Below are 16,958 nucleotides of genomic sequence, written 5' to 3'. Positions count from 1 at the left end.
TTGTTCATTCACTTGTGCATTCTTTGACCATTCATTCATCCATTCTCTCATTTATTGATTCAATAAACATTTATGAAAATGCCTTGTACTGGACTAGTTGGGAATACAAAAGTGAGTCAGACATGGTCTTTGCTGTCAAGCAGTTTGCAGTATAGTAAGGGGATAATAAGTGTACAGAAACAAACTACACATTTCATTGTAACCCAGAGCTGAAGGGATTGGGAGAAGAGTGCTCTAGGAACAAAGTAGTCCTACTAATGTTAGTTCCACTTGTGCTCTTGAGGTTTCCTCAGCCTTTCCCCTTGAGGCCTGAAGGAACAGTAACTTTCCTGTTCTTAAGTAAGTCCTCTTTGGATTTTGCTTGAAAATTGCATCTTGCTACAAGAACCTATTGGAATATGGTAAGACAAGCATGTGGGTTGTGGTGGAAGGAGACAGGGTGGAGAACAGTGAAGAAGGCTGGTGTACATTTGTTGTTTGTGCCTTTTTACTCCCTCCTCTTTGAATTTCTCTGAACCAATGAAATAAAAAAGAAACAAAACTTGATTAGCGTCATCTGCTCAAGGGACTTACCTTCAGTCTGTGCAAATAAGGTTTCTGTGGTGAGACACCGAATGTACTGAACTTCCTCTTTCAACACCAATTTTTCAGTTATCAGCAGGATATGTGCATGACACCCAGAATTAGGCTTTTTCAGTCCTAGCTCCTTGCAAAGAAACAAGAGTTCTTTTCCCAGCTGAGCAGCAGGGTAAGTTTTAGCCTGGCATTCGGGATTGGTGGTTCCATGTAGGAGGTTTGGTGGCGGAATGAAGATAAGGGCGGAGGCAGATGTTGGGCCAGTATGTGAATTGAAATTGTCTCTGGTTTCTCATCTCAGAATTCTTACAGCAGCAGCAGCAAAGTTGAGTCTCATCAGAGTGTGCCATTAGCTTCCACAATTACACCAGAACATGGAGTCTGTGATGTTGCTCATTCTTTGCTAAGGGCTTTTTGTAGAGTGAGACCAGGAAAGATGCCAGAAAGTAGAAAGCAAGGTGCTTCATTCAGTGATACTCATCGGGACAATTTGACATGCCTAAACATTAAAAAGGGATTTGAATTACTGCCATGTATAGTTTATTTAGTTGCATAAGGAAGAGTATTTTCAGGTATAAGCTCCTTGATTCAGTAAGTTTAGCTTGCAGAGATACTGGGACAAATAGTAATTTCTTCCAGGAAAAAGGAATGAATGTGAAATCATAGATGTTATAGCTGAAAGGGCTCTTAGAGATGAGAACTCCTCACAAATACAGATGAGAAAACAGAACCAGTGGATGTGAAGAGACTTATGATTACCTAAGCTAATTAATTGCAGAACTAGAACAAAGATCTGTGTCTTATAACTCATGTTTCCTTTACCTTAGAGCAAATTGCATCTTCTAGAAAATTTTGTAAATGTATCTGTAACCCTCATGGTTTTTCAGTTAGAAAAAGCAAAAATGTACCATATGATTTCAGAGTCTGCTCAGCAGGGTTCTTTGATCCTTTAACTGGTACTTTTTATCCCAGTGTTAGGGCTACTAGATAGCAGAGCCTCAACATGTGATACTTACCTTTTCAATGATTACTGTTATTATCCTGAGTTGTAGTACTTCTTTGACTTTGAGGTAACATGATTGAGTCAAAAGGAAACTTCCAGTTAGGGAGTACCTCAGGTTGGACTGTGTGAAGTCAGTTGGCATCAGGATCAGTTTTTTTTGTGGGGAGTTGTCTGAGCTTCAGGGATCTTGCAAGCGAGAATATTTTTAATTGGTTTGTTCAAATGGAGGTGGAAATTCATTGATATTTCTATTAGTTGGGATATTTAAACAATTAAAATATAGCAAAAATCATTCACAGCTCAAGTAGGTGATATGCCAATACACTGAGGTTGTAAATGACCTACACTCTACTGAGAATCAGGTCATAAAATTAGGACAATCTTTTTTGCAGAGGTTCCTGCTGAACATAGACCTTTTTTGGTCAAGTGAAGTTCCTTTTTGGGCCAAACTGGGAAAGTTGTTTAGTTCAAGTGTTAGAAACTATTCAAATCCTATCTGTGATGAAGCATAAGATTCAAATTGAATGACCGCATTTTTTTGGCAGTTTGAGGTGGTACTTGGTAGCTAACTATATTTGAGTGAGTGAGTTGAGGTACTATGAGGCAGACCAGTAACATTCTGTCACATTTAACATTGTAAGAGCTCCAACAACCATAGCAATAGTTGGCAGGGGATCTATATTTTATCTAAAAACTTTTGACAAAAAGACTTACTTAGACATCAGGTCAGGATATTTTGCATGGGAGTTCTCTCCTATTATTGACTCACATGTTTCATAGACAGTGATGAAGTAGATAGATCAATATACAAGGAAACAAGATGTCTTGAGTATAGTTCAAGTTTTTCAACCTTGGGCAAGTTGCTTTATTTATGCAGGTCTCAATCATTTCACCTATAATAATAGAGGAAGACTTAGGATAAATATTCCCAGTAATACAATGATTTTATCCTAGGTTGCAAGGTTCTTGAGAATAGCTTTGTGTTATAAAATGGCAAATAACTGGGCCATACTGGGGAACTCTAAGTAGAGAGGTCCTTCTGGAAATGTAGTTCAGATCTACAAGAGAACTCAGTAATTGTTCCCAATAGCCATATCATACTTCTTTCACATGATGTTATCATAAACTTCAACATTTGGACCACAGACAAGTGTTTTGTATATAATTTCATTTTTAAAAGAAAATATAAAACACAAACAACAAACAAGGGGAAGAGTTCTGAAATCGGATTTCCACATTGATGATGCCACTCATTTAGTTTTTCTTAATCTTTTAAAGAAATGGTTCCCCTTGAGAAACATTAAAAATCTCACTACAAGGTTATTGTGAACTTGCTTCCCTAGGACCCAGACTCTGGTCTGTTAGAAAAACCTACCCAATCACATTTAAAATTTTCAAGTACTATGTGCCAAATAGCCAAGGAAATTATATAAATCTCTATTTTCAACAGTTTATATTATATGGTAAAAATTTTGCTTCTATTTGCTTTTCACATATATTTATTACAGTAATGCATATACTTTTTTTCAAGTTATAAATTCTTTTCATCCACTAATTTTAAGAACTACTGTTCTAGACTTAGCCATCTCTTGTAACTGTGCTTTTTGAGGGATATTCTAAACTCTGAAAAGTACAAGCTCTCACTAAAGGACCAAAGGATATGACTTGTATACAAGTAAACAGGAAATGAACTCACATTTATTTAATGCTTACTATGCACCAGACATGAAAATCAGTACTTTCACATATTTTCCATTTAATCTTCATAACAACTCATGTGTCGAGAACTATAATCCTACTTTTACAAATGGAGAAACTAACACCAGAGATACGAAGTGGATTATTTCACGCTAGAGAGCAAATGAATAAGCCATATTTCTATCCCAAATCTACCCCAAGAGCATGGTTATTTCTACTTATAATGTTGCCCTATCTGCAAACTGATAATTATGCCTCTTCCTAAGTGATTAAAAATTCAATAAGGAGTCATGCGTGGAAGGTCAAATTCAAACTTTAAGATGTTAGTTTATGACTGGTAATTCATTTTAAGGATAAACATATTTTTACTTCCTTTTAATTAACAGAGAAATATATTTAGAGTGGCAGAATATATCCAAATCTCTGTTTCTGATGTCACGCAAGGTTATTTGAAGTTGATTCGAATTCATTTGGAAATGACAGAGATTCCAATTCTAGGTGATATTCTGTGGCTCCGGCTTTAAGTGATTTAATGAAGAACACCTTGGCATGAAGCTCACACTAGCTTGAATAATTCATATGTGATAATGAAGATAAGGCAAAATATGTTCAGTTCCCAAATGGTCTGGAAAGGTCATTTTGTTGGCTAGAGAGTATGAGGGGACCCCATCAGCAGCCTTCCTTCTCTATTTAGTTCTCTTCCTCCAAGATGACAAGCTCATAGGAGGCCTTAGTATCTAAGAAAATAGGAGAAGTAAATTTGACAAACATGTTTACTTAGTGGTGCTAGTGACTTAACGATGAGAGGTTAAAAAAAAGAGGAGGATTGAGAAGGTGAAATTGTAGAGTTGATACTTGGAAAAGAACAATCACCTTAATCCTATAATCCAAATTCCAACCTCATGACTTTGCAACTTGCTAACTTTACAGCTTCAGGTAAATGGGATCATTCCTTTGAGCAGTAGTTTCCTCATCTGTAAATTAGAGATGCTATTCCCAATTTATCTTTGCAATAATGATGATAATTAATATACACATATTTTAGGATTTCTTTTTTTTTTTTTGGAACTGCTGGGGTTTAAACTCAAGGCTTTGAAATTGATAGGCAAGCACTCTACCACTTGAGCCACACCACCAGCCCATACACACTTATTTAAAACACTTTGTTAAGTATAAATCAGCATGTGTAGGCTGAGGTGGTTGTGGCTGCATTAGGGGTGGCAGTGGCAGTGTTGGTAGTATTAGGGGCAAGAGTTGAGAAAGGCAATAACCATAAAGTCATGGTAAGTTAGAGCTGGAAAGTTAATGATCATTTAGTTTAAATTGTCTTATTTTAATAATGAGAAAAATGAAGCCCACAGAAGGTAAGAGGTTTATCACAGAAATGAGAGAGTATTTGACAAGGAGAATCTAAGCCTCTTAGTTTCAAATCCAGTACTTTAAAAAATGTTTGGCTGCTATCCTAGTTTTCCCTATCTTACAAGTCTTGCCCAATTCTTCTTACCCCTGTTATTAAAAACGTTCCTTCACTTTTATTCACAGATCTATTATGATTAGAGTTCAAAGGCAAGACTCCATGAAGATCCTTGATCTTTATGATATAATCCTACCCTGACACCTGGTGGGCAGTAGTAATTTGTCATATATGCATAATGCATATACATAAAAATGCTAGAACCAGAACCAAGTAAAATATCTTCTTCATGCTTAAGGAACAATATTACTAACAGAAGTGCCACTTTAATATATTTTCTTTCTTCATGCAAAAAGTTGTTTGGATAAGAAGTCTGTTGGCTTTCACCACTTTATGAAGAGCCTTGTTACAACTGAAATTATACTGTCTTTGGTCTTGAGAGTCACTTACTCCTGCTAAGCCTTCATTTTCTCATCTATAAAAGAGTATAATCATGATGATGATGATGAAAATGATGATAATAAACAACTCAATTCTTTAAAAGATTAAAAGTAATATATGAATAGCATTTAATTAGTGACTATTAGGATGCATGGGGAAACTTCTTAGATTTAATAATTCACTGGGACTTAGAATTTTGGTACACAATCTGATGCTATAATAATATAAGCTCGCTTCAGCTGCATCTTTGTGAAACCATAGCATTGTGGTAATTGGTTGGAAAGGGAAGCTACCTTTGGGTAGATGTTATTGAACTCAGTTCCACTGAGTCATACTTATAGACCTGATATACATTTGTGTTCTGACACAAAATCTAGCTTTTTTTCTACAAAATTAAGTGGTCAGTGATCAGGTTCCCACTTAAGCATATGAGATTCCTATTGGAAATGAAAAGATGGGATTGGCCATCCAAGGCTTTGAAGCCCTTAGGTATTCATCTCTTATATTTCACCTTTATTATCCTTGCCTTTATCATCTTCTCCTGAGTAGAGGAGAAAGATTTCATGCAGACTTTACTTCTGCTTCTACAGAAACATCTTTGGAAATAATCATAGGACTGCTGTGAGGATGAATGAGAGAATGTATAGAGTATTTAACAAATAAGTTTTCATCATTAAATGGTATTATTTGTGATGGACATAATATGAGGAATGGACTAGAGGAGGCAAAACTAGAGGCTGGTATGAATGGCAGCTGTTGCAGTAGTCACAAGAGGGTTGATGACAATGGCCTGGATTATAATTGTGACCAGAAGTGCAGACGAATTGAAGAATTTCTTAAGAGGAGAAGTCACCTGTTTTCTGATTAGATATGTGAGGAAATGCCATGACAGAAGTTGGAGACTCCCTAATTTCCAGCTGAGTGTCTGCAAGGAAAGCTATGACATTGAATAAAACAGGAAACACAGACTCAGGAATAAATCACTAATCTTATGTCTGTTCATGAGACAGGAACCAAAGATATGTCTAGATTGATGGGGAAACAGACTGGCAACAAGACTGAGGCAAATCACCCAGAAATAGAGAAAGAGAGGGAGACAGAGAAAAGAAAGGAAAGACAGAGATAAAGAAAGCAAGTGACAGAGAGACAGAAAGGAATATATTCTGCTAGTATTACTGGACTCTTAGGTTGTTCTCCTTTCTTAAATTTCAGAGTAATACAAATTGTTCAGAGCAACCTAAATGTTCTCTCTGTAAGAGACTCTACCCAACTCAAAATAATTTTCCCTTGCCTCTTCTGAGCGTGGGGATTTTGCACATAATTGTCCCTGAGAAGATTCAGGGAAACTCTCTTCACACCTTCCTTTCAGTCTGGAAAAGAGAAGAGGTTTTACAAAGCAGCTCATGAGAATCTCTAGGCTCAGAATGAGCTATGAATTTCAGAGGCATGTAAACCCACAATAAAAAAGAAGGTATGGACTTGACTTCTAGCTTTCTGTTTTGGCCTAATTGGGCTCTGTTATTTAGCACAAATGTGCAAACAGAACATATCCCATTAGTAAACAAAACTTTCTACACCAGTGAAGCAAAAGCAAATAACCATGTTTGTTAAGTACAAAAGTGGAAGTGTGATTTCAGTGGGTGTGAGTTATTCTTAGTTCTTGAAATTGTAATGCTCCTTGTATCTTCCTTTGTTCTCTTACAGCTTCTTCATCATTAGCTGTTAATAGAAGAAATGCCAATATTGAAGTCAAAGTGGGTAGTAGGGAAGGATGGTTGGCAGGTATGGGGACAGAAGTTTTGCATTATTCTGACAGCTAAACTAGAGGAGTGCCTCTTATAAGATTATAAGTCCTATCATGAGGTTAAAAAGGCTCTACCATAATGTGTACTTCACATGTCACAATGAATGGTTGTATTAGTTACTTTTGTGTAGCTGTGACCAAAATTCCTGAGGAAACAAATTAAAGAGGAAATTTTATAAATTTATTTTTGTTCATAGATTCATAGGATTCAATCCATTGTAGAAGGGAAGGCATGGCAGAACAGCTTAAATCATAATGGACAGGAAATAGAGAGAAGGAGAAAAGAAGGGTCGAGGGACAAGATACCCCAAAATGACCTACTTCCTCCAGTAAAATTCCACCTCTTAAAGCTTACAGAACTTCCCAAAATACCATCACCAGCTGGGGACCTGGACTTTAACACGTGTTTGTGGGGGGGACATTTCATATTCAAAGCATAACAATGGTAATTAAGCTAGCTGCATTCTACTAAGTAGCTCCTAGTCAGAGAAGGGCAGCTGGTTTAGTGAAATTAACATCAGCTTTGAAGCTAGCCTGCATGGTGGCAAATCCTGTTTACCATTTTCTAGCTTTGTTATTTCAGTTAATTTATCAAATTTATCTGAACATCACTTTTTTCATCTGCATTCTTAGGGTAATAGTAGTTGAACCTCACAATGGCTAGCAAAATTAAATTAGATAATATATGTGAAAACTTCCTTTTCTGATTTTGGGTTTACATCCTTGATGGTCACAACATGATGATTTCCTGTTTTATCACCTGTTACCATCCTCAACCCTTTACTTTAAGTCATAACATACTGACACAAGATAACTGGATGATTTTTAGAAATATCATGGATAGGCCAAGTATAGTGAATGAAAAAGAAGAGGAGGGAAAGTGAAACTACAATAATGGAAGCTCATAACATCAACCCTTTTCTGAATTCATTACTTGGTGTCATCTGTTCTTTAATCACATCTTCATGTACTAGAGTATGACTGACATATAAGAAGCCATTCTGTCACTACTGAGAAGAATCTAAAACCACTTCACTCCATTTGGTAAATTTACTTAATACAAAACAAAAAAATTAAAAAAATAGCAACAATTTATCCCACCTGAGGAAAAAACTTCATTAATTTATTTCTTCCCTTTCTAGCTCTAAATGAAATAATCATCCCTGCAATATAACAAAAGTATGCTTGTACAATTTTTCTTGGGAGGAAAACAAAGATAGTAGAAGGGCTTATATGGAGGTTAGGCACTTATCTTCCCACTTGAAATCCCAAATCTTCCATTTAGTAGCTGAATGACCATAATAAACTCTCTGGGTGTTGCTTCATGTAAGTGTACTATAAGAAGAGTGAATTATATGATCTTCAAAAGTCCTTCTCAGTCTGAAATTTTAGATGATAGTTAAAGTAAAATAATGAGTCTGTTGCTCTCCTGCCCTTCTTTTCTGTAGGCAATTTTCATAACAGCATGGGCAGACATGTAGAAGTCCTAAAGATTTCTTGCCTGGGGGGGTTGCTACAGTGCGAGGGGGAGGATATAAGGAAATGGTGTAGAAGGGTATATGAGGTGGAAATATTATGTACTCATGTACAAAAATGGAAAAATTAGAGTCATTGAAACTATTCCAGGAATGGGGGAAGGGAGGATAAAAGGAGAATGATGGAGGGGATGAATTCAACTATGATATATTGTAAGAACTTTTGTAAATGTAACAATGCACTTCCAGTACAACAATAATATAATAAAAAAGAAAATAAAAAGTAAAAAGAAAGATTACCCCTCTTTCTCCATGCTGTAATACAATATATAATAAAAGCCATGGTAAAGCATAAATATGATTTTAAGAGACTCCCAAATTTTCTTTTTATAATAATTAGTTTAATCAATAAAGAATTAAATCTTTAAATTGTATTCAAATTTGGTGGTTCCATTTTTCTGGTGCCCTAAGAAATGTTCACTGTGACTATTAGATAATTTATATGCCTCACCAGTACCAAACTCTTCTTAGAGAAAGGATTGGTCTCTTCCATTCCAAAATTACATGAGGAGAAATGCCCTAGTTCTGCTTCCAAATTTATACTCTATTGAACTCTTTTTTGTAAATTTATAATGGACTCTAAATCAAGGCATATAGACGAACTGCAGGAGAACCTCATAGTAGCAAGCTATTATGATATAATAACAGTGATTCCCCATTCCCAGCTTCTGAAAATCAGTCAGGATACTGGCAATGCAGACTCAATGACACAAGGTCATTTTCTTTCTTTTTAAAAAATTATCGGCATATAATTGTTATACAGGGTGATACACTGTGATATTTACATATTTGCTTGCAATATGTCTTCGTTGGATTTACCATCTCCACCATTCTCCCTCTTCCAACCTCCCTCCATTATTAGAACAACTCTAACTGGTTTCATTCTTCTGTTTTCATGTATGAATACAAAATACATCCACTACATTCACCCTCATTCACACTTTCCTTATGTTCTTCTCCCTCCCACTTGTATCCACCCCTGGAAAAGACCTATTATACTATCCTGCCTTTCATTTTTTAAAGTGTAATATTGATGGTCCAAGAGGGGTTTGCCTTGGTATTTCAGGCCCTAATATAGCATGCTTTAATCAAATTAACCCCTCCCCTGTTACTCTTTTTCTATCACCATGCTCCCCTAATATTCTACAGCTTATAGTACAGCACATTATATTATATTCATAGATAGATGGGCTATTTCATTATTTTTCATTTTCTAACATTTTCTTTGCCTCTCCTATTTCCCATAGTCCCCTCAGACAGATTCACTAATACAATTTTGTTTTCTATCTCACACACACACATATATATACAACCATATATGTACCATATATGTATCTACACATTTAACTTATTGGTCTAGCTTCCACCTATGAGGGAAAACATGTGACCTTTGACTTGTTGAGCTTGGCTTACTTCAGTTAACATGATGTTTTCCAGTTCTATACATTTACCTGTGAGCAATATAATTTCATTATTCTTTAATGCTGAATAAAACTCCATTGTGTAGATATACCACTGTTTTTTAGTTTCATTTATTCATTTATTTTATTATTGTTGTGCTGGGAGGGGGTACATTGTGGCATTTACAAAAGTTCTTACTATATATCTAATATATCATATTTGAATTCATCCCCTCCACCATTCTCCTTTATCCCCCTCCCCCATTCCTGGAATAGTTTAATTGAGTATTATTTTTCCATTTATATACATGTGTACACAGTATTTGCACTATATCCACCCTCCCATGCCATTTCCCACATCTTCCCCCCTCCCACTGGTACCAACCCCATAGGCAGGACCTGTTCTGCCCTTCTGTTTTCCAGTTTTGTAAAAGAAAAAAAGGACATTTTTGTTGGTTTAAGATAGCTACATAGGGAGTTTCCTTGTGACATTTCCATGTATATGTGTATTATAGCCCCAATTGATCCATCTTCTCTATTTTTATTCTTTCTACCTTAATCCCTTTCTTACAGTGATTTCAACAGGTTTAAAAATTCTATATTCATTCTTGTGTAGGAAGCATATCAACCATATTCATCTTCTTAACTTCCTTATTTTACCTTCCCTTTCTCATATGTGACCTCCCCTTGGTGTGATCTGTTTTTCATAATATTGCTGTGTTGTATTGGGTCCATCTTCCACATGGAGAAAACATGTGGCTTTTGGCTCTGAAAGGGGCTAACTTCACTTAAATTGATGTTCTCCAGTTCCATACATTTACCTGCAAATGACAAAATTTCATTCTTCTTTGATACCATATTTTCTTAATCCATTCATCTGTAGTGGGGCATCTGAGCTATTTCCAAAGCTTTTTTATTCTAAATAGTGCTGCAATAAACTTGGGTGTGCAAGTGACTCTACTGTATCCTGGAGCATATTCCTTCAGGTATATACCCAGGAGTAGTATTGCTGGATCATATGGGAGTTCTGTTTTTGGTTTCTTGAGGTACCTTCTTATTGATTTCCATAGTGGTTGCACTAACTTACATTACCACCAACAGTGTAGGACTGTTCTGTTTTCCCTACATCCTCGCCAGCATTTATTATTGTTTGTGTTATTTATGATGGCCATTTTGACTGGAGTGAGGTGGAATCTCGATGTAATTTTGACTTCCATTTCCTTTATGGCCAAAGATATTGAGCATTTCTTCATATGTTTATTGGCCCTTTGAAGTTCTTATTTTGAGAACTGTCTGTCCAGTTCATTTATTCAGTAGCTGGTAGATTGTTTTGGAGGTTAGTTTTTTGAACTCCATGTATCTTTTAGTTATTAATCCCTTGTAATCAGATGTATAGCTAGCAAAGATTTTTTTCCCATTCTGTAAGCTGTCTCTTCATTCTGAAGATTCTTTCCTTTGCTGTGCAGAAGCTTTTTAGTTTCACACACTCTCATTTGTAAATTCTTTCTTTTATTTGCTGAGCTATTGGAGTTCTATTCATAAAGCTGTCACATATGCCTATTGGTCCAGTCCAGTGTGTTCCCTAATTTTTCCTGGATTAATTTCACCATTTCTGATCTTACATTAAGATTTCTAATACACTTTAAATTGATGCTAGTATAAGGTGAGAGACTGGGATCTAGTTTCAGTCTTCTGCAGGTGGAAATCCAGTTTTCCCACACTATTTGTTGAAGAGGGTATCTTTGCTCCAATGCACATTTTGGGCCCTTTGTGGGAAATCAGATGGCTGTAGTTGAGTCAGTTTGTTACAGAGTCTTCTATTCCATTCCATTGGGTAGCAGGGTTATTTTCTAAGTGTTGGAGTGCTGAGGTAGAAAACCAGAACCCAGTGAACAAGTTGGAAGACAATGGAGAGGCAAGGGGCCCTAAAAGATGAAGCTGACTTTCTACCACTGTGATTGAAAATGAGTGAGCAGAGCTTTGTGCAAGATGAATTTGGAGGCAAAGAAATACACTCACATTCTACACTGTTTTTTTCCTGTGGTGATAATAGATGGACTATTTCAAGACACCATTGATTGAAAGTCATAACTTAGAGAAGCTGAGAGAACAGTTGTGAGACAATTCCATTGTTCCTTAACTGATTCATTGGGTGACCTTGACACAATAAGTGTATCTTCCTTTAGCCTCTACTTCTTTATCTACAAATAAATCTATTCTAATGCTTATATTCTGTGTCTCTCTAAGCATAAAAGAGAAATCTGGGTGTTAGTTAAAGAACTCGTTAATCATTATGCTTTTCCCCCCTTTGTTTTGGGCAGGGTTCATAAATCCACGGCTTACTTTGATGAATATATTGAAATATTCAAGATGGATAGCAACAGTACTAGCAATGCTGAGACTAAATGCAATGTCACTAATATGACATTTCAGTATTCCCTCTATGCAACCACTTATATCGTCATATTCATCCCAGGTCTTCTGGCCAACAGTGTGGCCTTGTGGGTCCTGTGCCGTTTCATTGGCAGGAAAAACAAAGCCATCATTTTCATGATCAACCTCTCTGTGGCTGACCTTGCTCATGTGCTGTCCTTACCCCTTCGGATTTACTATTACATCAACCATCACTGGCCTTTCCAAAATGCTGTTTGCCTGCTGTGTTTCTACCTGAAGTATCTCAACATGTATGCCAGCATTTGCTTCCTGACATGCATCAGCCTTCAGAGGTGCCTCTTTCTCCTCAAGCCATTCAAGGCCAAAAACTGGAAGCGTAGGTATGATGTGGGCATCAGTGCTGCCATCTGGGTCATCGTGGGGACTGCCTGTTTGCCATTCCCTATCCTGAGAAGTCCTGGATTAGCCAACCACACTGAATCCTGCTTTGCTGATCTTGGTTACAAGGAAATGAATGCAGCGGTTTTGGTCATGATGGTTACAATTGCCGAGCTTGCTGGATTTGTGATCCCGGTAATCATCATCGCATGTTGTACCTGGAAAACAACCATATCCTTGAGGCAGCCACCAATGGCTTTCCAAGGGATCAGTGAGAGGCAAAAAGCATTGCGGATGGTTTTCATGTGTGCTGCAGTCTTCTTCATCTGCTTTACTCCCTACCACATTAACTTTGTTTTTTACACCATGGTCAAGGAATCCATCATTAGCAGTTGTCCCATTGTCCAAAGCACACTGTATTTTCATCCTTTTTGTCTGTGCTTGGCAAGCCTCTGCTGCCTTTTGGATCCAATTCTTTATTACTTCATGGCCTCAGAGTTTCGTGACCAACTATCCCGCCATGGCAGCTCTGTGATACGTTCCCGTCTCATGAGCAGGGAGAGTGGTTCATCAATGATTGGTTAAATAAAATAACTCTTCAGTTTTGACTTTGTTTACTTATGTTCTTGGCTTTTCCCAAAGGCCAGGATTACCAGACAGTTTCTTTAATTGAACCTGGAAAACAACAGAAATAAGCATTTTCTTGTATTACAGTTGTCACAAGGGTATGATGGTGGAGACAGAATGGGAAAAATGTGGGAGAACAGGGAAGATGGTACTCATCTGGGGACTTGCCTGTTTTCTTTTGAAAATTCAAGACACTTTATTACTAAGATGACTACAATTAATTTGAAAGTTGTTTCCCATCAAACATAAATTTGATGTTTTAGCTTAAAATTTTCATTAAATAGGATATTATAAGATATGATATGTATAAAAATCTTTCTAGCATATAAAACTATGTTTCATAAGAAGAACTTTATTTCTGAATAAGAAGAAAAATCTCTAGTCTTTCTAAGAGATAAACCTAAAGGCAAAGCACCTGAAGAGTTGAAGAAATGTGTGCATAAATTTTAGAATCACAAATCTAAAGGAAGTACATGAAAATTAATTCGTTTATTGAAAATTTACTGGGTGTATATTGTGTACTGGGCTGCTTCTAATACAAAAAAATCTCATGTGGAAGTTTCCAATACAAATGAATAAATGGAATCTCAAAAAGGTTAAGCAATTTGCTTCAGGATAAACAGTGGTAGGCCAAAATTTGTCCAGTACACATGACATGTATATAAATAACTCCCTCTGTGTATGTTGTTACATTTATTAGGTCAATACTAAATTTGGTTGAACTTGATTATTATTAGATTAATACTAAACTTGATTTCAGTGGTGAAGAAACAGAAAGTAAACCACATGAGATAAAGGCTATTTCAGCATGATTTTCCTGAGATTATCTAAAACTTTGTAGGTATGAAAGTTGGCATGTCATGGTTCAGTTTACAAGGTCTCCCATGATAGATACATTGTCCTAATACTGTGTCAAGCCACAGAGTCCCAATGACAAGAGGCCCAAATAGTTAATTACTTCCTACAAAGAAATTTTTAAGGCTTAATACAGGTCATACAAATTCCATAAATGGATGAAAAGAAGAAAGCTGTAAAATTAAGTGATGAACATTCTCTAAAATTTAGATTTAAAAAATGTGCCCAATATATTGTCTTAAACATTACCACAAATCACTCTGAATAAATTTTAAGGAATTTGAAGAACTCATGGATTTGCTTTAGAAATGCAAAATATTATGAGAAAAATGTGTTCTCCTTCTGAAATCTTAATTTTTCCAAAGGTTATAGGCATTGTTTCAGTGTCATTATTGAGGATTTAAATACAAGAAATCCCTCAGCTTCTCAGCTTGGCATTTGTGAAGTTCATCCATCACTCTTTTATGTCTGAAATTTATATAGCATAGCCATTTGGTGTGCAGAGTAGAGAAGGGAAGTGGTAGTCCTCAGAATATGCATTTGAGAAGTCTGGATAAGGAAGAGGAAGACGTGACAACTGAAAGGTGAAATTAAGTAGAACAGGGTTTCTGGGGAGGGAGAGAACTCTGCAATTATGAAGTAATAAAACTTTTTTAGTATGCGTGTGTGTGTGTGTGTGTGTGTGTGTGTGTGTGTGTGCTTTGTTAACCTGAATCTGAAGGCACCGGCTAAAGAGGTTTTCCAGATGTGCTTGGAGTTAATGGTAGCATTCATTATCAGAATCCCTTTTATAGACAGTTTCACTATAAAGAGTTTGCTTTTAAAGAAACCCATTTGGAACTACACATTCTGCTGTTTGTGGGGATTTAAGGGAACCTCAGCTTTCATGAGTCACATTTCATATTTCCTCCGTGCAATTGCTTCATGCACAGAGTTTTGCATTTTGTGGGTAAATTAAATAATGGACATTTCATTTTTGATACCATTAAGTGGAATCTTTGGGTTTTTTCTAATATGTGAATCTCTAATGTGGTGAGGGAAAAAACTGAAAAGCATTAAAGTGGGCAATGGTTGGTTCTTGAATTTTAAAAGCTGGGAAATTTTACATAATGCCAAGGGGAAAGGATAGAATGCTTGAGATTATAACATAACAGCTCAAGAAATCAGTGAGACTGCTTTAAAGTATTAAAATGAAGAATATTGCTTTAAGTGGGACAGGGAGGGGATAGCAGGGGGGATGGAGGGGACAATCTAATCAATGTATAATGTATGGTTATTTGGAATTGTCACAAAAAATCCCCCCATACAATGAATATATGCAAATAAAAATGGAATAAAAAAGGTTATTGCTTGGTGTTGGAGGCTCATGCCTGAAATCCTAGCTTCTTCGGAGGCTGAGATCAGGAGGATCATGGTTTGAAGCTAGCCCAGGCAAAAGATTCATGGGGCACCATCTCCAAAATAACTAGAGCAAAATTGACTGGAGGTGTGGCTTAAGTGGTAAAGCACTTGCTTTGCAAGTGTGAAGCCCTGAGTTCAAACCCCAGTTACACAGTTCCACAAAAAGAGAGGGCGAGGGAGAGAGAGAGCCAAAAGCCTAGTGACCAGTATACATCATTGTTTACTCATTCATTCTGAGGCTTATAGAGACAATTTCACAAACATACACATGAATAATCAGAAATACACAATAGAAATAGTTATCATATATCGAGTCTAAATATGTGAAGGGTTTACATGAATTGCCATACTTAATTCTCAAGAAAAACCCAAGAGGTAGTTATTATAATTACCGCAACTTTCCAGATTAAAAAAAAAAATCTCAGAGGTTAAGTAACTTGCTCATAAACATCAAGGCCAAGATTTTTAACCCTGAAAGTCAGAGTTTAGAACTCATGTCCTTAACCACTGTATTATTAGTCTACATATTACTATAACAGAATGAATTTAATGGGAAATGTTCATATCTTTAAGGTAGTTTTCCTTTTATTAAAAAAAACCTATGCAATTACAATGTCATATTTGTGTTGGGATTTCTTTCACATTTTTCAACATTGCAAACATAAAAATAAAAATATTAAAAACATTAAAATAAAACATTTAAAAACATTAAAATTAAAAATAATTGTGTATTTTTTTAAAATGATAATTCATCAACTTATAATAAAAATTTTAAAGTTAAATTAAAAATTTTAAAATACACTTTTTTCACACTCATCTTTCTAAATGTTTATCCCAATCTCTTACATGGCAGCAAATCCTGGGGGTTAGTGTGAATACATGTATGATAGTATAGATTATTTAATCCGTAAAGCACACACATCTGTATTTTAAAAACTTTAAAAATACACTAAAATGTTAAATTTAATAATCTTTGGAAGATCTGACTAAGAATGATAATTACTTTCCATTCCATATTTTTCTGTTTTCCAGAATTTCTTTGATAAGCATATTATTCCCCCCTCCCCATTTTTAAGACAGCGTCTCCCTATATAGTCCACGTTGGCCTCAAACTCACAACCCTCCTGCCTCAGCTTCGAGTGTTGAGATTACAGGCATGCAGCACCAGCATGCCTAGCAAACATATTATTTTTAATCAGAAAATAGTATGTATTATGAAGTATGAGTTGGAAATTATGTATATAAAAAGAAAAATACCTGTTTCAGAACATAATGTTTTTGGGATGACTGAAAAAACAATAAGGCCTAGTAAATAGCTGGTAGATATTAAATGACATAAAAAGGGATTATAGGTTCTGAAACATCTATGAAATAATTAGAAAAATTTTATTATGCACTAGGATGTGAAGAAATACTTAGATGCATAAAGCAG

At 35.9% G+C, this 16,958-nt stretch overlaps 1 protein-coding gene across 1 annotated transcript; it reads left to right on the top strand.

Moving 5' to 3' along the window:
• The first annotated feature begins 623 nt into the window (after positions 1-623).
• LOC109694296 (P2Y receptor family member 10) lies at positions 624-16,104 on the top strand. The gene is made up of 2 exons (XM_020176145.2): positions 624-748; positions 12,193-16,104. Exon 2 carries the CDS (start codon positions 12,242-12,244, stop codon positions 13,226-13,228), a length of 987 nt encoding a protein of 328 aa, XP_020031734.1. The 5' UTR covers positions 624-748; positions 12,193-12,241; the 3' UTR covers positions 13,229-16,104.
• The last annotated feature ends 854 nt before the right edge of the window (positions 16,105-16,958 follow it).

This window comes from Castor canadensis, chromosome X (assembly GCF_047511655.1).
Source record: "Castor canadensis chromosome X, mCasCan1.hap1v2, whole genome shotgun sequence".
In the NCBI taxonomy this organism is placed as follows: domain Eukaryota; kingdom Metazoa; phylum Chordata; class Mammalia; order Rodentia; family Castoridae; genus Castor; species Castor canadensis.
This window is presented reverse-complemented; position numbering and strand designations above follow the sequence as displayed.